The 25,249-nt window shown below is 38.6% G+C and overlaps 2 protein-coding genes across 2 annotated transcripts; one reads left to right on the forward strand and one right to left on the reverse strand.

The window, feature by feature from the left end:
- Nucleotides 1-950: 950 nt before the first annotated feature.
- hp (haptoglobin) lies at nucleotides 951-8,025 on the reverse strand. Its single transcript, XM_030413457.1, has 4 exons — nucleotides 7,965-8,025; nucleotides 7,557-7,645; nucleotides 2,168-2,451; nucleotides 951-1,696 (listed from the first exon to the last, which is right to left on the reverse strand). Exons 1-4 carry the CDS (start codon nucleotides 7,985-7,987, stop codon nucleotides 1,133-1,135), a joined length of 960 nt encoding a protein of 319 aa, XP_030269317.1. The 5' UTR covers nucleotides 7,988-8,025; the 3' UTR covers nucleotides 951-1,132.
- A 3,296-nt stretch (nucleotides 8,026-11,321) lies between these two features.
- Nucleotides 11,322-23,701, forward strand: LOC115580568 (adenosine receptor A3). Its single transcript, XM_030415078.1, has 3 exons — nucleotides 11,322-11,589; nucleotides 21,655-22,021; nucleotides 22,408-23,701. Exons 2-3 carry the CDS (start codon nucleotides 21,739-21,741, stop codon nucleotides 23,301-23,303), a joined length of 1,179 nt encoding a protein of 392 aa, XP_030270938.1. The 5' UTR covers nucleotides 11,322-11,589; nucleotides 21,655-21,738; the 3' UTR covers nucleotides 23,304-23,701.
- Nucleotides 23,702-25,249: the final 1,548 nt, after the last annotated feature.

Raw genomic sequence — 25,249 nt, forward strand, 5'->3', positions numbered from 1 at the left:
CCTGGTTAGGCAACATTAGGCAAAGATCATAGTCATCAAAAGAACCTGACAAACAAGAGTCCTACATCTTTTAGCAGCTGCTACATACAACATACATTCTTTTTGGATTTTGGTAGTAATGTTCTAGAACAGGTCTGCCTGAAGTGGAGTCCGTGGGCCAAAGTTGGCCCTTCATCAGGTTTGATTTGGCCTGCCAGATGTTTCTAGTGAATTAACAGATTTAAAAATGCATTTTATGAAATTAGATTTGTGATTAGTGTTCATGCTGTTATCTTTTGGACTGCTGTTGTACTAGAAAGTAACATTAGTTGGCGTGCCAAGTTACACGTTTTGTATTGTTGCACTTGCATGATGGCTAGCTGTGTTAGCAAGGTTTTCAACTCGCTAGTTTTTTTTAATGAGCCAAGTCAGCCCATTTCAACAGAGGTTTAGCTGATGGCATGTTACAGCCTGGTGTTATTGTCTCAGGACAGATACTGTTAGCTTGGTGTTCTGCTACTCCTCTGAGTTGTATTGCAACGCTTATGCAAACTTTGACTGCTGAGCGTGAGCATGTATGTTAACTTCAAAATATACCAGTGTTATGACATGTTGAGTTTTGTGTGTAGTTTGTGGAACATACAGTAACGTTACATTACGACTGACAAATTGTTACAGAAACCTGGGATTGTATTAACAACATCTGTGTTGCAGCCAGAAATGGTGGGGTACGCCACATCGTACAAAATAAGAATTACTACATAATGTTGCATTAAGGGAACTCCGGACCCTACCACCATTTTATTTTGTACAGATACAAAACGACACAATACAAAGGAGTTTGCTTTTAACTTTTTTTGTGTTCCACCTTTGACTTTCAGTTTTGGCCCTCCAAGAGAAACGCTTTGCTCTAGACACCTCTGCTTTAGAAGGTAATTTGTGTGTATTATGGAATACAAGAAATACTTAAATTTTGTTTAAATATTGGATTTATTTACTCAAATGTATACAATAAGGGTGTTTTTCCCCTCCCATTCATAATAATTACATGACAGAGCACAGACATGGTTACACTACAAGCAGCAGTTTCATAAAATGACCTAATACATTATAATAACTGCTCTACAAAATTAAAGGAACAGGGCCTGAAGCTCTACTGCTGCTGTGAGTAAATCTTAGACATTGCATCAGTGCGCAGAGCAGACGAGTTCTCTGTATCTCCTCTGATGACTCTGTTGATCCAGGGCAAGTAAGAGGAAATCTTCATATAGACTCCGTGATTGTACCGGCTGCAGCACTTATCGTAGGAAAGGATCCCTGCAGCGTAAACGTCCCCAGTTTCAGGATCTGTGACAGCCAGAGCGCCTCCTGCATCCCCAAAACAAACATTTCTCTCAAAGCTGGCGGGTCCAGTGCAGAACATGTTGTCGTCTACATCTGGTGTGAACGGAATACGTGAATATTCGGCCTTACAGAAAGAGTGACCGGCCAGGGGCAGTACCAGGTGTTTCAGTGATGTAGCAGAGGTGAGGAATGTCCCCCAGCCCCACCCAGTGATGACTCCTGACTGTCCCATGGTGTTTTCCAGGCCCTGACCTCTCTCTGGCAGTGGGATGGGGGTGACTTTATCGCTCATAACCACAGCCTTTTTCAGCTGGATCAGAGCCAGGTCATTATCCCAGTCAGATCGGTTCTGGAAGCCAGGATGGAGAACAACCTACAAACAAAAGAAAAGAAGTATGATTGAGTATTGTAATTCATCTGCAATGCATGAGTAGAGCAATAAAAATGGTCCCCTTTTCAAAATATTATTTTCTGTGATAATTGACAGTCAACAGGTGACAAGTCTTCCTGGTTTAAATCTAAAGGTGACCATGCGTTTTGTCTGAGGGCCCCCTGGCCTTGGACAGACCTACGTGAGGAGATAAGACTTGCAGCATCAGTTACTTCTTAGAACCCATTTACAGACCTACTTTAATGTAAAGAATTAAAAAAAAAAAACTTTTAGATTACAGGCTTTGTATCGTCCTCTTACTGCTTATATTAATTTTACTTGTATTTATTCAGATTTAAATGTTGGGTTTGTGTTGTTTTGATTCAACTTCTCGTAAGTCTGGACTTGTTTCTGTTTGGCTTTTAATCTGTTACAATGTACATTTAACCTCCATCAAATGTTTTTCTCACGCACCTTCTCCACAGAAACCTCATTGGTGGGATTAGCATCTGATTTCTGTGTAATTCCCAGGTACACTTTAGGAATGACCGGGCCTTTTCCTTGATTATCCTGGCGACTCTTATTCACAAAGAGGTTCCTGCCAGCCGTCAAAACCCAACGGTCAGAGATGAGAGCACCGCCTGCATAGCCTCCATCCAGCACGTCTTCAGAGAGGTAGACCATGGCCTGCCAGGGGACATGAGGAGCCGAATTCCCCCCAATCATTCGCCTGGAGCGCTGTGATGCTGACCTGGAGGCTGAGACATAAACAGAGACACAAGTTGTTTTGCTTTTTTGTATTTGTAAAATGTTCTGTTATCTAACACATTTTACATTAAATGTTGTTCTCTTAAGGCCTTCAATGCAAATTCCAATTTAAACATCAAGGCTTTTGCTGCCCCTAATCACATTTAATAAAATGCTTTCTGCTGGGTTTGATTAATGTGCTTACAGCTAGTTAAAATCATATCTAATACCCCTTTTCCATTGGTCAAAACAACAGCTTGAACCCGCTTAGATTGGGCTTTTTTTGCAATGGAAAAGTATTTACAGCTTAGTCAATTGACTTTGCAGTAGACTCAGGTTTTTTCACCTCAGCTTGGCTTTGCTTAAAAGGTAAGATCTGGTAGAAGGCGCTAAATTCCGCCACGTGAAGTGATAAAGCGTTCAACATCCACTGGTCGCGAAAAAATAAAGAAGGAAAGTGGAATGCAACCTATCAAGGAAGTTCTATTGCTGGACTCAGCCCCGTTCATTACTATGAAAGCTGCTCAGTGGTGTAAAAATACCTGGATCGATGGCCGAGCAGGCTAACTTCCAGTTTAGTACCCGGCTAACTTGAAGGGGATAAAATAATTGAATTGAGTCGCTCTTCTACACTCGAAAAAAACAAATTCTGATTCGTGTCATTCACTTTTATTCTGCCGTCAACTTTTGCTTTTGCGCTGATGATTTCACATGATGAAATCTCAAATCTTTGAACCTTTGATGCTCTCAAGTTCTTTTTTCAAAGTGAATAATACATGTGGGCACAGCAGTTTACTTTAAAAATCGAGAGGTGCACTCAAAATTAACTTCAATAATGTCGTTAAATTGTTGTCTTTTTCTTATCTGATGCCTCTGATGTGCGTATCTGCTCAGTAAAAAAATTATGGTTTAAAATAAATAGTCAAGATTTGGTTAGGATTAAATGAATTTGGATCACAGAAGATTGGTTTGGAATAAAATATCTGGTTAGATTTTCCAAATGTTATTGAATCGAATGGTTCAAATTCTGACAGTGAAACGAGTCATTTCACGGGGGTTTGGATGCTCAAGGTGATTTTTCCATCGTCTACAGTATGTAGACAATGGACACTATATTCTCGGTTAAAGTAATACATTTAAACATGTAAATACATGTAAATTTACTGTCCTTGCTTACGAAGTCAGTTTTGCATGCCATTTAAAAATATTTGAAAAGGCAGTACTTGTATGTATGTATTGTAGTTTGCTACATTTCAATCTCCATATGTTACAGAGTACAGAAAAGGCACATGACAAAGTCCAAATAAATGGTGTGAGAATGGTACAAAAGAAAGGTGTTAAATCAGGGGCAGGAGCAGAAGAGAAGCTGCTGGTGTGGTCGTGGAGGCAGAAGGGAAGATCTTCACGTCCAGAGAAAATGATGTGGGTGTGAATGCTCCCTGGACAGGGGGTGTGAGGGCTGCGGTCAAGCTCGGGTCACCACTTGCATTGAATCAGTGATTAATTCATGTTCACAGTTTACAAACAGCAACTCAGAACTTCATTGTAGGTGGGTGATAAATAGTGTCATAGGCCATCTCCTCAATTTAAAGACGGTTGATAAATTATTTTACTCCTATTTGAAAGCATCTGCCTCCTCTGGACAAATGTTTACATTGTAGTCCTCAAAGGAATGATTTTTCTCCTTCAGATGTACATGGACAGAAGCGTTATGACCTAAGGAATTGGCCCTCCTGTGTTGTGCCAGTCTTTTATGGAGAAGTTGTTTTGTTCACCAAATGTACAGATCTGTGCCTCCAGGACTGCACAGAACACATAGAAAAAGCAATGTTTTTAGATAGCTTTTTCATTTTTTCCCCCTTTTCCTTCAGTATTATATAGTTTCTTGTGCATGTTAAAGATCTTAAAAGTTAAAAGATCACAGTCCGCACCAACAGAAACTCCTTTCTCCCACAAAAAACAAACACTGCTCCTGAAACACTCCCGAGACTCTGTGACATCACACTTCGTCACCATGTCACTCATTTGCATAATTTATGTCTAGCAGCTGGTTTGACATATAAGCACTGATTTAGCACAGCTGCTCTGTTGTTGTTAGTGGTGCTGGGTCAGGCGTGAGTGAGCTGACCAATCAGGGGAGACTGGGTATTCAGGAAGAGTGGCCTTAAAAAGACAAGCGCTAAAACTGAGGGATTCAGTCAGAAGGGGGAATAAATACAGTGCTGCAGAATGGACAGTATAAAAAAACTGTTGGGTTTTTGAGCATTAAAGGATGTAAATCTATTCTAGTAGAAACCTAAAACAAAATTATAAACCTCAAAATGATCATTATATGTCTCCTTTAAGAAATACCTGTGTACAATTGGACAGTGCCTTATATGTTCACTTGAACATGTTACCTTCAGTGAAGTATGTGACTCCTTATTTTGCAAATAATCACTGCCACAGTTTTAAGTTCAATGTGCTCATTTAGTTCAAATGTTGAAACCTTTCAGAAGCGCAGTGGAACAGAGACGCTGAGTGGACTTATTATACATTACATATTTATATCAAATTTATTATATATATTGTTATTTTATGCTTTGAGAATTAATGAGCAGAGAAGTTGAACGTAAGCCTAATTTAAAAGTGTTCTTTAATTCAATAGTTCTATCAGATGAAATCATCATTAGAGTTTAATATAACCAACCTACTTTATGCTCTTATCACTGTCGATTTATGAAAAGTTGTTTTCCTTTTACTTTTCGTGTTTCATGTTGATACCATCTTATAGGCCACTGACTCCACTGAATATCTCCAGGTTACAGTTTGCTCTTTGATGACATCTATTACTTTATCTAAAACCTGATCAAAACTCTAAAAACAGCAAGTGTGTGCATTTCACAAAAACAAAAATATTTTATGTTCCTACAATTCATGAAGTTTTAATTGCAGATCTTTTTTTATTTTCTGTGTGTGTGTCTATGATTGTTTCCTGTGACTAATTTGAATTGTTTATCTCTGGTTTATATGTCATGTATGCAAACATTTCTCTTGATCTCAATGAGATCTGCTGAATAAATGAAGCCACTACAAACTTATTCCTATTCAAGATGTATTTTGATCCCAGAAATTAAGAATGCTTCACCCATTTGACTAGTTAACCTTATAAGTGTTTAACAAGCTTGTTTCCCCTCGCGTAGAACTTAAACATTTCTAATAAAATATGATATCCTACACAACAGGGTTATTATATTATAGCATATGCAATGCAGTGGGGAGTAAACAGAACTCTCCAGAACTCTCTTGTCTCATCCAGAATGTGGCCTCTTATTATTCATCATGAAGACAAAACAGGAGTCCATCCACTCTCTGTGCTTTGAGCTACTGTTTGTGTTCAAGATGTTGTAATTCTACAGCCCAACAACATTTATTTACCAGGAATTATCTCCAGTGTCTTGTTCAATCAATGAATTCAGCACAGTATACAATGGCTTACAAGCATAATTAAATTAATGAATGACTAATGAGTTTGATGCATTACAGAGACGGCATGAATACACCAGTATAAGCACCTCGCAGCTGTAGGCCTCTGCAAAATAAATTGGAAGTTAATCCTATATTTATGATTCGAGTTTCCAGTGAGAAACATGCCGTCATCATGTAGAGACTATTGTACAGAGGAGTAGAGGACTGACAGAGAGCTTTATCAAATGGCACAATGACACACAAGCTTGCGGTGAACTTCTGCTGTTTGTCAAGTTCCTTGTATGTGTTCACAAGCTTGACTCATAAAACTGACTGCAGTATAACAGTATAACTAACCCTTCAGTATCTGATCAAATGTGAAATACAGTCACAATCTCCCCTTCTGTTCCTGAGTTATGTCAAGAAGCCTAAAAAGGGTCATTACATCACTAAATCTTGCTGTGGTGCCAGACTGTGGGACCAGCTGTACTGAAGTCTTTGGGTGATGCATGGAGAAACACACTAAAACCCAACATATTCTCATCTTATGACCTCTTGATCTTCCCATTGATCCCATTCACCCATTGATTTTCTGATTAAAATCAGAAGATCAATGGGAGAAATAATCAGAGGTAAAGGTGAGCATAACCTTTTCTCCCGGAAAATGGATGAAACAAGAAGAAAACACATTTTTAAAATTCAGTTCATTTCACTTGGTGCAAGACTTTCCTCATTTTGGGATATAAATCTTAAATGTTTTTTTTTTTACATTTTGTATGTTTTTTTATTATGTGACTATGAGCTATGATTTCAAAATTACTTTAAAAAGTCACTCACTTTCACTTTCTTGTGTTTGTTCTATTAATCCATGGTGAAGGGGACCCCCAGCCCAATATAAGGGTTGGGGGTGTTGAGGATACATTTGCCCACACCTAAGAAAATCTGTAGCTAATGGTTTGGCAGGTATGACGTAGAGATGGCTGGACAGATGGGTTGTCTTGCTGGTGCAGAGGAAAAAAAAATTTATTCAAATCGGATACATTTATGGTTTTCTGACTCTCATTACTTTCATCTTTTTGTCGAAAATAAGCCCCACCCCCGCTCTTATCAACATGCCTCCAGTCGGTTTAGACACATCTCTCAGTGGACTAAGCTTATTGTTATTATTTAAACAGAAGCAGGGATGCAGGCAATGTCCTTTATAGATACCACAGTGTTACAGCCAAAAGATATGTATGAAATGAGGGGTAATAGTCCAGCCCTCGGATCCTACTGGGAAGGCTGTGTTATTTCATGCAGCAGTTATCTATGTGAACAGCAGCTGTCGAAGAGGTATGAGTGTAAGACTGGAGCCTGTGGTCGCTTAGATCCATCAGAATGTGGGGAGCAAATGTGGGGTTATAGTCTACTTTTCATATAGAGCAGGTCTAGACCTTATCCATATAAAAAGAGGCTAAACATTAAAGCTGATGAACATTAGCATGTTGCGATGCTGATATCTAGCTCAAAGTGAAGATTGTACTAGTCTCGTTCTTGTTGATTAAATACAGAAACCGACCAACATACTTTCTATTTTCATTCATGTGAAAACTAGCAATTGGACTTGAATTAAGACTCCATGTTTATCAGTGCAGACATGGTTGCGTTAGTGTGTGTCTGTGAGCGTTACCTGACACAGAGCGTTTCATCCTTTCTTCAGAGTGAGCCACATCTGCCAGACAGGCCCATGTAGCCAGGAGGAGCACAGTCAAAGAAAACCTTCAAACAACAACAGTCATATGATTAACAAACACTAAATGTTCCTGTTATTCTGGATCAATGGAGACAATAAAGCTAGGGCCAATTAATGATAGAGAATGACACATATTTGTCAAATCATTTGTTTATCACAGAGTTAGATAATTAAGCCTTTGATTTACAACAGCTCAGGAAACATTACTGGATGATTATAGTAAAATTAAGTTAAATATCTTTTAAAAAGGGGGGATTTTTATATTCTTAGTATCAAACATTCAGCTAGATGAAAGAAGAACAAAGAAAGAGCATTATACTTGTGTAATATATTATTACAACTTACCACATTTTGCTGGTAATATCCATCTTCTGCAGTGATGGCTGTTTTCTCACCCCTTGAGTGTGATTTGCATTTTGGAGCTGGGAGGTTTTTATATCTGTAGTGAGACAGAGACTTTGGCCTGGGAAATTTCTGCTTGGCACAAAAACACTGATTCCTGGAATCTGACATAAATGGTTGTGAAATCTCACTTTCCAGCAGCAGCAGCTGTTGGGAAAGATCATTCAAATCAAAACATGTGGCACACAAAGGCACCAATTTTATTTATGTTACCAGGAATTCGGCTGAGTCAATAAAATTAACGTCAAGGACACCACATCACAACACTTCTGTTTAATGTTTTTTTTTATGGTTGTTTTCAGCAGTTTGACCGTGTGGTGTTTAACATCATGTTCGTGTTTAAATAATTAATTCAGCTTCTTTTTAAACTGCTTAGTTGTTGAGCCTGTGTTGAACGTAAAATGATGGGAGGTTTTGCAAAATAAAACTTTAACACATGTCTGTGTTTGATAAATTTGCAAGGCAGGACAGCCACTCAAAGTTTGTACTGTTTGCTTTATACTTTTGCATCATAGTTGACTAAAAGCAAACAAGTCTGACTGTTTCTAGCTTCTGTGAATTAAATTGTACAATGCACTGCTCTGTTCCATTTGTTATTACAGAAAGTAAGGCACATTTGGCCTCATTAGTTTTCTCTGCAGCAAACAGTTAATGGTGACAGCAGTCAGATAGCTGCTGCAGGGAGGGAAGTCCAGCGTAACTGCTTTGTGTATTTACAGGAGGTCACAGAGAGGTTACAGAGGTTTGTAATCATTGTTTAATTTGCTGCCTTGTGTAATTTAGCATCTTCAGATAACAATCATCTGCATTATTAAAAAAGCTGCTGTTTTCAAGTCTAACACGAGATACAATATTATTAAGTTAGTGTTTGATTTATGATTGTAGTGCCTTATTTCAGTTGTTTTCTGATCATCTGATTATACATTTTCTTTTCATCCTCACAATTTTTCACTACTAGTTTCAAGTGTATATTAAAGTCCAAAGCAAGTGAAAATTCAAACCAAACAGTTTCTTGATGATCGAAATCGTCAACCTCTTGCCAAATTAATGACTGAGCACACTATGTGATAGATAAAAGGACTACAGATTAACATGAAAAAAATAATAGTCCTGAGTCATTTGTCACTAAAAGATCCTCTAACACATATATATTACGTGCAAACATTTGCAATAAGGTTGGGCTGATGGACAATGCCACTGGTGGTGGCAATGTTTCTTTTCTGCCGGCCACTGTTTGTGTTTCTCTCAACTGTGCCATTTTAGTTTGCTTTTTTTGAAGCTTAGCTTCTTTGGTACAGCTAGTCAGCTAACTTTGTTTCAAGGTTCTGAAGTTACGACATGTCATGTGAAGATGATAACACTTTTAAACCTGGCACAGGGATGGATGGTGGTGAGGGTGGGTTTTTCGGCTGAGTGAGATCAGTGAGTAAGTGCAACAGTGAGGATCAACAGTGGCTACAGTGTGATGCTAATGAGCAAATCCTGTCTCGCTCCAACTCTACACTTGATCATCTGTTTGAGTGTGGATGTTATGTTATGCCAATTTGTTTCACATCATACAACCCTGGTTTGCAATATCTTAATATTGCAACTATGACAGAATGTGCACGACTACTGACAGAAACTGTGTAGTGGCCTGCCCTTCCTTTATGCAGTCAGTGAACACATGTCCCCACATATAACAAGCCTGCCTAGAAAGTCTGCAGATTCATATCTGAGACTTGAAAGTCTGCGTAATTGCGAAAGAGAATTTCACATGGGTTCTTGAGAGCCTTGTGAAAACAATTTCCAGGGGGTTATTAGTTTCAGTTTGAGCACATAATTGCATATGAAAATCCTGAAAATCTAATTTCAAATAAAGTCAATTCATGGTGGCAGTGTAACTAACGCTTTAAGGTGCTCAGTGACTCAGGCAAGTGCACTTTTAACTGGTTCAGACACAGAGGCTTTTCAATTAGGAAACACTAAGGACTGTAAAAAAGTGACTGGTGTGCAGAAGAGGAATGTTTGGCCCTGGATATCCATTATCAGTTATCTGGATATTTACAGGCTACACTGGCAGTTCCACACAAATGCTATAGCATCATCAGACAATAACTGATGTGTTCCAAGATTGCTGTTTACATGATGAATGAAACAGCGCCTGTCACCGTCACCCCAGATGAAAATCCATACAGGTATATACTGCTTGTTTTGTGTTGTATTATTCATAACCTGACCTTTATCAGGGCTTATACTATTTGGCTATAAATAGTATGCTTATTGACACGTGCTGGGGAATTACAAGACCAGTCACTTAGGCTACTGGATCCCAATATTTAATCATCCAGAAGACAGGTAATATCGTATTGGAGAGCAGAATCAGACATGTATGAGCCTTACTGTAACATGGAATATGTCCTATAGTTATTTATTTGGCAGGTTTACAAAACCCTTGAAGATTAAGTTACATAATGCTGCTAAGCATACACATTGTGGTTTATTCCTCTGCTCCATTCTCATTGGCATTTCTTCTGCATTTATGTATCAGAATATAAGCTTCAATTTCCATTGTATCGCTTATGTTCTGTTGAATATGTTCAGCATGTCTCATGGAGATTTCTGTATTCAGACAAGAGTGTCAAGGCAAGGGCAAATCAGTGATGTGTCCTGCAACGTGTTGTCCAGTGTTTCCAATCATATCTGAGGGCAGGGGGTCTTACTTGAGCGCTGGAGTCTCTTTTCCCTGGGGATAACAAAGAGGATGGGACGTGATCGGTGTGCCAGACACCATCAAAGCTAAGCTCATGGGCCAAGGCCTTTAGGGTAAAACTGGACAAATGCCCAGGAGAGGATGGATGCAGTTTGCCCCCTCTCCCACTGTAACAGGGTCACCTCTCATTAGTGCAATGTAGTATCCCTCTCTGGCTCTAGTTCCATCTCTGCCCCCCATTCTATATCTTTCTGGGTGGAGGTTTACAGCAATAAGAAACAGATGCTTAAATATGCTTGAAGACAAACAGCCTGTGAGCAGAGAGTTAAATGAATTCAATACAATTTGGACTGAAGGCAAGAATTCAACAGTGATGGAAGCTGTGAAGATAGAAAATATGAGCGATGTCTTAAGTGGTAAGGAACACGGGGTGAGTGAGAGGGAAGGTGGGGGTGGCACATCAGAAGACAAACAAGGAGGGGAAGAATGAAAAAAAAAAGTTTACTTTGAAGCTCCTGGGGAAGAGCATGTGCATGTGATAAGGACTGAAAGCCATGCAGAGGGTGAGGGGAATACAGGGGCGGAGGGGGGAGTGGTGGAGTGGGGACTGGAGGCTGAGCACTGCACAGAGCGAGTGAGAGGCTGAGGAGGCTGAATCATAGGGACAGAGAGCTGGAGTGTGTGAGAGGCTTTGTGCTTAATGTGTGCTTCTCAGCAGAATGAATGATGAGAGGACTACAGCTCTACTTTCTTCTTCACTGGGGGAATTTTAGCTGGATTTTACTCGCTCTAAGTCAGCACTTTAAAATTGGAATGTGTTCTTGTTATCAACCTCTGTCTGCACAACCGCTATATGGTCTGTATCTGGAAATGCTGGTAAGGTTCTCTGTTTCTTTTTTTTTTTATATGACAGCTGTAAATACCACATTGAGATAAACCTTTTCTACACTTTGACATTTTTTCAAAAGAAATCCAAACTTCTGTTTGAGCATTGATTAAATATGGATATGTCTCAGGCTGCATTCACACATGCATCTGCATATGAATAATTTGTTTGCGTAGAATGCTTAACTGTTTCTACTCTTGAATTATATCAATTTGCAATATGTGACTGTATAAGACTGACAAGTACTGCACATCTTTGGAGTCAGTGGTTTCCACATAATTGCTTTAGGTTGACAGATTTTTTTTCCTAGGTCTATTGAACACATTTAATTATGACTTATTGCGAAGCACTGTTGGTCATCATAATATTTCAATTAAGAGACTGAAAACGAGCACGGCTTTCCCAAGAGCCAAGTTTATATGCCAAAGAAATTCCTGGAAATGTCAGTTTAAATAACAGAAAGATGTTATTTGCAATGACATTAGTTAATAAGTGGAAATCTTTCTTTTTCTTAATTCGTTGTTTGATGCACACATGCATTGGCTCATATAAACACATTATCACACGTTCCCATTTTGTCCTGTTGGATTTAAATTTGTACCTCACACAGCAGGTGTTACAGTTATTGCTGCTTTGCATTTTGATGCACAAAGGAGGACTGTTCAATAGGATGACATTTGAGAGAATATCTGACCACCATGAAGTGTTTTATTAACTTAGAATGGCAAAATATTTCTTAATGTCAGCATAGTTAAGCTTTAGCTGTCTATAATACTTTTTTAACCAAAGTTCAAATCACTCGCATAAAAATTCATTTAAACCTCAGACGGACCCACAGAATTCTCATTTCCCAGCCAGAAATCAGTTTAAAGAATTTATTGAGAATATCAGGTGGACTCCTGTTTGCTTCATGTTTGATCATTCAGGCATGCAGTGGCTGTCGACTGAGTAAAGAGTGGAGGGAGTGACGACTATCTGCAGTGAGTGATTTGTAATGGGACTCACTGACGAAATGGAGACAAACACACATGCACACAAATTCAGAGACACATACACACATGCACACACATTAAGTTTCACCCGTGAATTCAAGGTAATCTGTTGAATGTGGTGACGCTTTAGATTAAAGTACTGTGTAATAATTATCTAGTATAGACAGGGCTATCAATATGATATTTATTAGGTACATTACAGTCAGTACAAGGGAAGACGAATGAAAGTTGGGAAAGAAGGGGTTAACAATTTAGTGCTCAAGCATAACTTAACAATAGCAATGTCACTACACTAGGTAACAAAGAAGGAGCTATGAAGTATCATTCTTGATATTGAAATGAACTCTTATTATTTTAAGGATTTACTCTATTGTTGCTGAAGAAATCAAAATATGGCTCATTCTGGGAAGAAGAATTTGACATTATAGTAGTAAATATAAAATACTTTTGGTTATGTTTAATGTTCTTAAAGCAACATATTGTTGGCCTTTTTTGCAATTTGGCAGCCCCACAGTTGCTCAGTGCAACACCACTGTCAATATATTTCATATTACTGGTTACCTTCATTTAAAATAAACATATTATGTTATAATATTACAGTCCACGTAGAGTAAGAGTAGAGTAACACTACTTTTTAGTTACTTTCAACAAAATGCCCAAAAAACCTATATAGAACAATTAAATAGCCTATATCTTTTTAAATAAACTAATGGCCTTGGACACACAGACAAGCAGGCAGACAAAGGATCAAAGTCTGATATTTTATGGGATAAGAATAACTTTTTTTAATGTAGGCTTAGGCTTAGGCTTAAACACTTAGGCTTAAACACAATAGACCTATTCCTTCTATAATGTAGCCTATAATGACATGACAAGACAAAAATATCTTTTTCTATGGCTTTTTATCATAGTCCACAGAACAAGGAATGCATGGGCTTATGTGATTCAAGAATGTAAATTAAAGTGCGCTCGGAGGATTAGGCTTAATCATTAGTCTCTATGCAGCTGAAATGAGCCATTATCAGACTCTATTCAGCCACACAGAGACTTAACAAAGAACTGATAGACTCGGCTTTATCAAACACATGCATAGCCTATATTACTATAGTCCTGCGCTGTGTGGATGGGCTCTTAAAAAAACTTCACAGTTCACTTCAGTTGGTAATGCGTATAGTGATGCATTATGTAACATAACTGCAGTAATATATTACTGAAATATGAAGAGTAAATGGTTATATCATTCTGTTTACACTAAAAAATATATATATTACAGTAACACATTGCTTTTGTAATGCAAACAGCCAACAATGCTCCTGAAGTCAAAATTATTTTAACTGTAAACTATTTTAAATGTTAGAATTTCCAAGTGAAGTTCCAGTCAATAGTAAAATTACAGTGATTGAATGCAGCTGCAAAAATAAATGCTTCCAGAGGAAACTTTAAAGAAAAGCTTGAAAAAATATACCCAGCGAGACAACACAGGGAAAGATGAAACAACAGCAAACAACAAGAAAGTAACACTGCTTATGTGGTGGTATCCGTGTTTGTGTGCCTATGAATGTGTTGCTTGTGCACTTATCTGACACACACAAGGGAAACAAATACAGACAGAATGACAGGCCAAGATGTGAAGAGAAAGTTGTCTTTCTCCTCATGTACTGTGGCAGTCGGCCTCAGGCGGCTCTGAGCCAGCCTGTCCATTATTACTGCACATGACCCTTCTGTGCATCGGGCGACCTGGCCTGAGAGCCCTGACCAAGCCCCCATGGTCTTCCTACATATGCCTGACCTGTCAATCAGGGACACAGCCCTGTCAAAGGAAATTCACTGCATTCATGAACAACAAGCTGAAGCCTAAACGCAGCTATTCCAGCACAACGGTCTCCAGAGAATGACAGACTATAGAGGGGCCCCATTCAATAAGGGTTAATTTGCACACATGAAATCAAATATTGTTAATAAACGCATGTTTAAGCTGTTATCAAAAATATTTTCCAACTACTGGATGTATTACCATTAAGATGTGTACAAATATCCTTGATCCAAAGTGGATAACTCCAAATTTAGATACCTCAACTTTCCCTCTAGTGCCCCCATGAGGTTGACAGTTGTGGCTCAGAGTCAAATATTTTGACCATTGTTGGATGGATTGTCATCAAATCCGCTACAGATACTCAAGGTCCCTTGAGGATAACTTCTAATGACTTTAATAATCCTCCGAGCTTCACTTAGTCTGTGACGTATCTTAAATCTACTTGATGGACTGGCATACATTTTTGTAGACATTCATGGTTTCCGGAGAATGTATTCTAATGATTTTACTGATGCTTTCCTCTTGAGTCACAATGTGGCTGACATGTTTGTTAATGTATTTAAGTTTCTTGATAACATTTAGGTTGCCTGCAATGGAGTTTTGATACTGACATATTTATGAACCACACAACAAATGAAAGCTTATCAAATTTGCAAATAATCCAAACATGTCCAATACATCCAAATACAATCCACAAAAATACAATTTAACATCGCTTGAAAGTAAATGGTTAAACTGAAACTACACTACTCAAAATTAGTTAGGGGTACTGTGATAGTTTAGTGTTTGACTTCATTGTTTATTCAGTGACATATCAGAATTTTTATTTCAAAGATACTGCCACACATTTAATTTGACTTTTCTATATTCACCCATATCCCAATATCATTTTGAGATGTGTATACAGGACAATGGGGGCATTTTACATGTTAGGTACTAAATTAGTAAGTTAGGCTTACAAGAAAACGTTTGTAGGTGATTAACGAAGCCTATACTTTAAAAAATATAAATTGTGATTGCAATCCCCTTATGTTAGCTTGTAAGCAAATAGCAAGAAATAAAGATAGCTGAAATTTAAAAAAAAAATATTCAGGTAAAATTAATTTCAATAGATTCATGCTCCAGCCTGGGGCTGCTAGCATGGTTGTAGACTCTTAAACAAAACAGAACAAGGTAAAGTCTACCTTTTGCTTAACTTTGCTTAGTTGGATTCACTCTCTTCAACACACTCTGTAGTTGGCTATTTCACAACCTGTCTCAATTAAAGCAGTTAATAAAGTCAGCCAGTGAGAATCCATCAATGTGACATCTCCTATCTGTGTCACATTTCGTCTCGTGACACACAAACCATAGCCCCATCTTGTTATTTGGTGTCTCATTTCAATTCAAGTATATCTGACTGTCTCCTCAACAGTGATGATGAGCTAATCAACTGCACCCTCTTCACCTGTTATAAATCCATAACACAGGTTCAAGTGATTAACAGTGTGGGCTAGAATAGGATGAGTGCATCACAAATTAATAGTTCTATATTCACTTATATATAACAGTTAGTGAAAAACTTAACAATGAAAGCGAATAAATTAGTAACCAAGTGTGTACTGCAGAGGTACTGCAGAGGTAGCAGTTTGCGTCAGAAGTTATGCTGCTACTCTGAGTCATACTTGAGTTACACAGACGGAGTAGGCCTACACATATATTTTTTGATTGAATGCGACTCACTCTTTCAAAAGATGCCATTATCCTCGGCAAAGAAATGTCCATTAATCCACATAGAAATCCCAGAAAAAAGACGCTCCTCATAACCTCCAGATCATGCCTGAGAATCATCACGTTTGAAAGTTTTCGTCAGTTTCAAGTATTTCATTGATAGCTGTGTATACATGCAAAAGAACAATACAAACAGGATCTGTTTATAGCTAATTCGGCATACATGCAATGGTGCTAATTTTCCAACATGTAAACACATTTAGGATAAAAAAAAAAAACGGGTCTCAATTTGCAAGCTTACCACTCGCGCCCCCGGCGAGTTATTTTGATTTAACAAGGCCCTTATCTGAATGGAGAGATTAAGAAATTAACTTTTAATGGTCACCTAGACTTACAAACTGCATGTATAAAATCGCCAGTCAAATCTATTATTAACCACTTAAAAAGTTCAGTGACTATGCCCCAAAATACAGACTGGCATCTTAAGGTATATCTTAAGACTTTTGCAACACAATTGTTTAAAAACATATAGATGTAGAGCAACTTGTACTGAGTAGTGTTTCATTTTCCCTGTCGCCAAAGACACTGGTAGTGTAAGCCTCTAACACTAATACAGTGTGTGTACACGTATATGTGTTGTCGTTGCTGTCAGCTGCTTGTCTCACTACGCCTGAGGTCTTGCCACAGGGTATACTTCCGCCTGTCATCTTCACTTAAGGTAAAGCTAAAAAGCCCCTTAATGAGGTTCCTCTATCCTCCCAAAAATACATTTTCTAACTAACAGTAAAGAAATTGCTCACTTATGACATGAAAATAATTACCTGAAGCTGTTAAAAATGCAATTCATTTTACAAGCCAGGAGTGCTGAATGTGTATAATTTAGATGTTTGTTTCAAGTAACTCATAGATCCTCTCCAGACATTTTAAAGATGCAGCATTATCTTGTTAAAATCCTTTATAATTACGTCTTCTCCTTCCACATCATTATAACCTCGGGAATTTATGACTATGCAAATGTGCTGAATACTGGACCAGGATCGGCTTCCAATCTATTTGCAATGTCACAAATCATGCTCTTAGGCCTGCGTCATAAAAATTTGATTTTTGACGAGCACAAAGAATATTTTAACTTTCACAAGATTAATGTAAAAATAGTTTCTCTGATGTAACTCTGCACATACATCATCCTACACAGTGAAGGTCAAACATTCAACCATTGAAACAAGAAAAAAGACTAGAATAGAGGTGGGCTTATGTAGTTGAATGTTTCATAGATAATATTAATATTAATTGATTAATTAATTAATTAATTATTATTATGATTATAGTTATTAATTAATATTAACAAAGGATAAACTGTTTGATGTCAAAATATCTTACCTTTCCCTCCCAGAAATCCAAATTGTCTGAGGCTGTCTTTCACAGTGTCAACAATCAGAAGCTCCTTTTCAATCTTGGCCTTTATCGCTTTTAAATAAATTGTATTTTATCATTCCTGAGTATTACAGTCACAGGTATGAAGTGAATACCAAAGTGGATATGTAATAATTCTTTCACCCAACAGCATGATAGAAGCCAATTCTGCAAGACCGATTCAGTTGCAGTATATGTGATAATTAATGTGATCTGTTTGAAGTATGTATGCAGAGCACCTGCAGCAAAAGCTAAAATCCTATAAAGCTAAAAGCTTAAATCCTCAGCTGAGCTGTGACTGGCTATTGGACAACAAGGCAGAGATTATTGCAGAGATACACATCATTTTATGCTGTTGTCTACAATGACTAAGTTGACATGAAGCGAACAGTGTAGAACAGTATGGAGGCTACAAATAATAGTATCAATCAGACAGCTATATTGTCACCTGAGGCACAAACACAGCCAGCTGGGATCCATGCTGTGTGCTTGTTTCAAAGACATTTGATTGATAAAAGAGGGCGAGCTCGGCGCAGAAATACGGGGAGCAGAGGAGCTCTCTGTGAAGTTGAAGAATATGGTACTAAAAGACTATACTGGTGGTGACTGTTTGTAAGGGAAAAACGGGACAACATGAAGCTTTGTTTAGAAATCATTAAGGTAATATCGAGGATTCTGAAAAGACTTTGTGGTAAGCCATTAAATGAATGCCTAGTTTTTATGGTGGAGCGCTTAGGATGAATTGAGGTGGCACAGACTAAGGTAGTCTGATGGGATGGAGTTCTGTAGTCTGATGGGATGGAACAGCTCCAAAACAACATTTCCACAACAAATGCATCATCCAAGAACTTTACTGCAGGATGCGCTGATGTTCTTACACATTTTGTCTACAGGGGCCCCTTGGCTCAACACAAAAAAGTTCCCTGTCTCTGCTAACACTACAGTTTTTAAAAATAAATTGCACTTAAGTTGTTTGAGTAGAAACTAATTCTGTGCATTTACATGAGTGACTGTTTGAATGAGAAGCTCCACTATACATAATAAACTTTTTTGAGGGGCAGGATGGTGCATTAGCTTGAAAGGTGTGGGGCTATGGGAACATTTTCAGGAGATAACAAATAAGACAACAAATGCTAACCATAACAAATCTAAATAATGCATTTGATAAAGCATTAGGAGCAAACTTCAAACTTCAGTGTCAATGTCATTTTTATGTCATTATTGTGAAGTTGTTTTTCATCTTCTTATCAGAATGTATCAAAAATGTCATTGACCAGATACTGGGGTATTTAAAAACACTGGCATTGAGAAGGTGAACAGTGTTTACTGATGAGGTAAGATCATGGCTACTTTCTTGTGTCAATTTCTTTATTTCTTTGAAATCTTTTGCTGAAAGCTGATCCGTAGACTCAAGGCCACAGTTGCTGCCAGAGAAGTATCTGTAAATCTTCACTTGGAGGGTTTTAATAATATGTTATGTTGTGTTTTGCCTCTTTCACACATGCACCATTTGATCGTAATCTGATGGAAATTTAACATGAACTCTAAGTCTCATATCTGAATGTGTAGGACTGAATAATGTAGGATTTATGAAGTGAATGTTACAAGGCTGGACCTTGAACACAACTGAAATCTGAATTGAATGCCATCAGATAAACATACAAGGCTTAAACACGCAGAGAGAGAGAGAGAGAGAGAGAGAGAGAGAGAGAGAGAGACACACACATTTTACTGCCTTCTGAAGATCACTTGAATTAATTCATTATGTCAATTTGCATCTCATAGACATCAAGAATGTAAATTATTTGTTTGATAGTGAGACCCTTAAGGGCAGAAATCAAATATTGTGCGCTGAAAATATAAAGAATTCAACTATTTGCTTCCAATTAAATTGTCAATGCTGTTATAGCACTGCATATTAGAGAAAGGTCATACATGTATCTTATTATATTGACATGTGTTTCATTAGCACAGAATATTAATTGGCTTTCTGTAGCAAAAATTCAAAGCAATCAAGCATTTGTTAACAAGTTGTGAGGGCAGACAAGCTTTGTGATCTTTTCATTTGCATTTTACATAACTCACTTCATTAAAGCCTGAACGTATGCTGCTCCAAAGTGTTTTATTCCACATCTGAAGGAAGCCTCATTATTCTGAAGCTAATTCACTGCTGGTAACAGTTAATAGGATTTCAAGTCGACTATGTTTCTGAACCCGAAGCCAGAATGTGAGCACAAGATTTTGGTTTGGTTTTGCCCTGGTCTGAATATGTCCATTCCTGTTACCCTTTGTTTTCTCCGATGTTTGTACCTTCCTGCTCTCCAGCCCAGTGAACAGCATAAATGATTGAGGGACCCGTGTATTTAGTTGTCAGCTGAGAAAGACATTTGGTACTGAACTTTGAGTTTCTGCATGGGTACTGACAGCATCGAGGTGCTCCCAACAGTGTCAGGGTACAAGAACAGCATGTAACCAGAGCACACAAGTGAAAAAAAACACCCTGTCCTTACTCTATTTGGAAATCCTGGATAAAAGACTTACCATTCATAAATAGGGTTATTTTTTTCTTGTAAAATCTAATAAAATTCAGCCTTTCATATAAAACATGTGTACACTGCACCCTAAGCAAACCACCTCACCAACTTAAAACAAGACACGCATCCAAATAAATGTATGCGCACACGTAGTTTTAGCTCTCTACACCCTCTCTTCATTATTGGACCCTGTGCTTGGCTTGAGATAATACACAATACAGTAAAACAATAGGTGAAAGGTATTTTTAAATAGGTGTGAAAGCAACATTTAGCATCATATTGGATAGAGTGCTGCAGGGATCACATATTTTTAGAGGCTATCCAGGAAGTTAGCATCAACCTGGCTCCCTCGACAAATGGCCTTCAGGATGTTTCCCTTGAACTTTGGATTAATGCAGAAAATTAGGCAAAATAGTTTATGATAGGCTTTTTATAAGTTGTGTTCAGCAAAATAATCTTCACGAAAGAACTCCACTTCTATTATATTAAAGTGTAAACGCAGTCACCAGAAATAATAAGCTAACGTTTGTCTAGAAACTAGCTACAGTACAACGTGTTTGCATGACGTAAACATCGCCACCAGTAGCTTTCTTTTATACTACACTATACACACTACTTTAAATCGAGTTTGCAACAAGCTTATAAAACACTGACAGTGAGTTTCTGTAGTCTCTTTTAGCCACTTGTCAGCCACCGCCTTTTTAAAGACATGTTAACTTTAGAATAGTGGGGTATCTGCTGATGTATTTTATGCCATAGAAAAAAACATGAAACTCTCATAGGCTTGTGTTAACCACAGACCTTAGTTTAGGAAAACCCATTAAAAAGAATTAAAAAAAGATTTTGAGACGAGGGACCAGGAAGTGCAAAAATGTTTGCTTGTCTCTCAGGTTTCAAGGCTCATTCCTGGGGCACTCCTAAGCAGCAGGATATTTAGGTGACTTTCAAAATGTACTAAACTGATAATAGTATTGCAGATGATACAGTTTACTATACTAGTCAAAAAAAGGAACTTTACAAACTGGTTACTCCAAATGAATGACTCACTTAAAGGAACATGGTTTGCTGGCTGAAAGTCCAAAGCTAAAAACTATTCAGCCTGACTAGAAATAGATATTACTTTGGCTTTTATGAATAAGTACCCTACATGCTGACATTTGCAGCTGAAACAAAAAAAACTAGAGGGCATGTCAAAATGTTATTAAATTGAAATGTCTGCACTTAGGGTTAGATCATAAGAAAGTAGGGAGTGAGCATGATTTTCAGTGACAGGACAGTATTATTATTTCAACTCATATTTGATTGATGATGTTGGAAGGTTAGTCTCTTTCAGCTATGATTACCTAACTGGTTGAGGGTTCATTAAAAAGATGAGTACTGTTCAGCCCTTATAAAACCAATCCAGTAGGTTTTACAAGGGATTGTATCATTAGACTGATGTTTTACCTGTGTGATTGATTAGAGAGTGTTGATTTAGTAAGTGAGAGAAAGACTGAATGTAACATAAATATGAATAACTTTGTGCTGCTTTTTACATTATTATTTGGACGGATTATTTAACTGCCACAATATATATATTTTATCTTTTATCAGGATAGTTTCCCAGTCCAGGACATGGTTTCCTGAGTGGCCCTTCCACCGACACATCACACGTGGTGAAGCCTTTCATCCTGGGCCATGACTGCTCTACCTCCAAACATCAGCGTTCCCGGGAGCACAGCAGTTCTGCTGCCGACTGCAGACTATCTGTTCAATCTGACTGCAGCTGCTCAAGCAGCACTCGGTTCAGGCCAGTCACTGGCCCCTCTCTGTACCATCTGCTGCTGTGGATTTCTCAACCGCACCTTGGCTGTGGTGTTCATGGTCAGCCTGGCATTTGCCATTGTGGTTGGAAATGTGGTCACCCTCACTGTGTTTGTACAAACAAGACAGTCTCGAACACCACAGGGATACCTGAAAGGTAAATGTTGTTTATCATCTTAATACTACATAGTCGGAAAGTTCTACATTTCAGAAATTTCTTAAACATATCTAAGTGTAATCAGTGTCAATCGCATGAGAATCTATAGATATGGTTCCCTCCAGCAAGATGCAATAAGCCTACTGAAAAAGAATTAAGCAAAATAGAATCATCGTTGTGAAATAATAATAATTTATCAACCAGCTATCACCAAAGACCTCCGAAGCTTTGTTTGCAAGGCTCTAAGAAGGTCTTGATCATTCATTTACAGTAACTATCCAATTGAAATCTTTGCACTAACCAGATATGATTATATTTCATGTGTCACACAATTTTACTCCAAGCATCCCCTTAGCCCTCTTCTTCTTCTTGTCTTTCTCTGACAGTGTCTCTGGCCATAGCGGACATGATGGTCGGCGTCCTCGTCGTCCCTTTCTCTGTCTACACTGAGATCTCTCTGATGGTGGCCACCACTCCCCCCATTTGGTACCAGGTTAGTTCTACTTCCCTGGCCACCTCCTCTCTGGGGGGACTAGTGAGCCCTTGGCAGCCCTGCATGCTGATTGGCCCAGTGTTCGCTGGATGCACCTTTGTCTCCATTAGCACCATCTTCCTCATGACACTGGAGCGAAGTGTTGCCATCTTACGGCCACTCCACAAGGATGCTTTGGTGACCCGGAGACGAACTCTGCTCCTCATCCTGCTCTCCTGGGCTGCTAGCTTCCTGCTGGCTCTTGCGCCCCTCATCTTCAGCAGCAACTTCACTTTGGAGTACAATGAGTGCAGTCGCATGTGTAACTACACCCCACTGATGTTTGGAGGCCAGCTGCCACCTGATGCCAACATTTTGCTGTTATTCCCAGCATTTGACTTCACACTGCTCGGTGGCACGTTAGCAGTTAACATTGTGTCTTTCACTAGCATCCGACGGTACTCCCGAAAACGCAAGCTGCTCTCTGAAGGGAGTCTGAGTGACACAGGGGGAGGAGGAGGAGCGGGAGGGTGCCCCCACAGGCCCTCCTTTTCAGACATCAAAGCTGCCAAGACAATTGGCATACTAACATTCGCCTTCACAGCATCATTCTCCCCCATCGCTGTGTTTGTGCTCGGTAACGTGGTGGGATACACCTGGTGCAACTTTTCCTTTTTTGCCTTCTGGATCCTGACTGGAAACAGTTGCTGTAATGTAATTATCTACAGTGTCAGGGACCACCGCTTCAGGAAGGGTGTGACCCTGCTTTTTCAACGAGACCAGTCACCCCCACATGGCGAGAAGACCTGAGGAATATGTGAATTTGAAAACAACAAATGATGGATTTTTTATTATTATTTTTTTTTTTAGGAACAGTTTGACAGTTTTGGGAAATATGCATACTATTTCCTTGCCAAGATGATAAATGCCATGTCTGTAAAGTAAAGGTGCCAGCTTAGCTTAGCATTAAGATCGGAAAAGGGGAAAACAGCTAGCCTGGCTCTGACCAAAAAAATAAAAAAATAAAAAATCTAAAATGTTAAAAAAAAAAGTGTAAAAACAACATGGTGTATTGTGTGAGCATGAGAGGTTTGGACAGGGACGGGCTAGCTGTTTCTTTCTCCTTCAACTAATTGCAAAAGTCACTTAAAGGAATCATCACCTGGTTTTTTAAATATCCAGTCCCTCTTGGATTGCTTTGGATCAATTCTTAAAATTTATTATAAAAAACAAATTAAAAAAAAATCAAACATAGAGCTTGTTCTGACACTTTTTCATACCGTGACTTTCTCACGTGAGATTATGCGCGAGGTTTTGACCAGTCCGGATGTGCACTGTATTAATATGTAATGAGGCGTGCGTTGATTGGCCGCAGGAAGGACAGAGCCGGAATGGGGGGCGAGCCTGCATGCACACAGACTCCAAAACCTAAACAGGCCCCTGTCATGGCGCACACACAAAATGACGAATCTCACGGAATTCAGGCATTTATGTACGAGCCGGAGTCGGAACCCAAACGGGAGAGTGAAGAGGCAGAGACGGTGGAAGAGACACGTTTACAGCAGGATGTCTCTGAATGGTAAAATCTTTTTTTTTCCTTCTTACTTTTCACACTCGTGTTTTACATGTAAGACCTGAGTTTTAATGCTGCGGTCACGACGTGTGATACTATTGTGTGCTATTCCTGTTCGGAAAAAGAGCCAAAGCGAAAAAAATAAGCCACTTTCAAACTCCAGCTTTTCAGGCAAGTTTCAACAGAGGTCCAACACCAATATGCATGATTTAACGAGAGAAATTGCGATTTCCGGGTGATGACTCCTTTAATTAAAACTAAAACAAAATAAAACATACCAACACAGTCTGGTTTGTCAATAAGAGTAAGGTGTGAATATTCCGGCCTCACACGCCATTTTCTGCTGATGTCCGACGCCCTGTCGCCTCCCCCGTTCCGCTTTACTCGTCTTCTCGTCCAAAAAGTCTTTTTTTTTTTTTTTTTTCAAACTGATCTCCTGGAGGCTGTGTTCATTCTCAGTTTGGTGTGCAGCCACGTTCATTCTCACGTCAGGGTGTCGTATCCAGTTGAGCTGGGTCCAGTCGACCGTAGGGACTGCTAGTTACAGCCAAAGATAGCTAGCAAAGAGCAGCAGGTGTCATTTACTTAGGTGATATGCTGCCCCCCGTGTTTTTGGAGTTACCTTTGAATTATTGCCATGTCTTACAAATGATACCTTCACAGTTAGACAAAGACTGTGATTTCAGTAAATTTAATTTAATATATTTAATATTAATTCAAAAAATCCTATGTCTCACATCAGTGCTGACAGAATTATGCTTTCTGTTTATCCCATTTATTATGTTTATCACAAAATGTATTTGCGCTTGCAAAATGTAATTTCTAGGAGATGGATTGCCTGTTTCCTGTCTTTGTGCTAAGCTGAGCTCACTGTTTCTTGGCTACATATTCATACAGTAGCTCTGTGAGAGTGGTATCACTCAGCAAGAAAGACATTATCCCATGTCTCAAACTTTCAAACTATTCCTTTCATTCAGTTGTAACCCCTATGTAAAACACAAGTTCTTCAATCATGACAGCACTGCAATTCTTCAAGGCTGAGAACTGCAAATGGAAGTCGAACTTATAATTTTTTAACATTTGTCTTTGGACAAACAGACCTAAATCTATGCATTGCATGATAAAACAGTTTTCAAGTTGGGAAAAAACACACATGTAGGTTTTGAGGGAAAGCGGCGGACTA

Source organism: Sparus aurata, chromosome 4 (genome assembly GCF_900880675.1).
Source record: "Sparus aurata chromosome 4, fSpaAur1.1, whole genome shotgun sequence".
In the NCBI taxonomy this organism is placed as follows: Eukaryota; Metazoa; Chordata; class Actinopteri; order Spariformes; family Sparidae; genus Sparus; species Sparus aurata.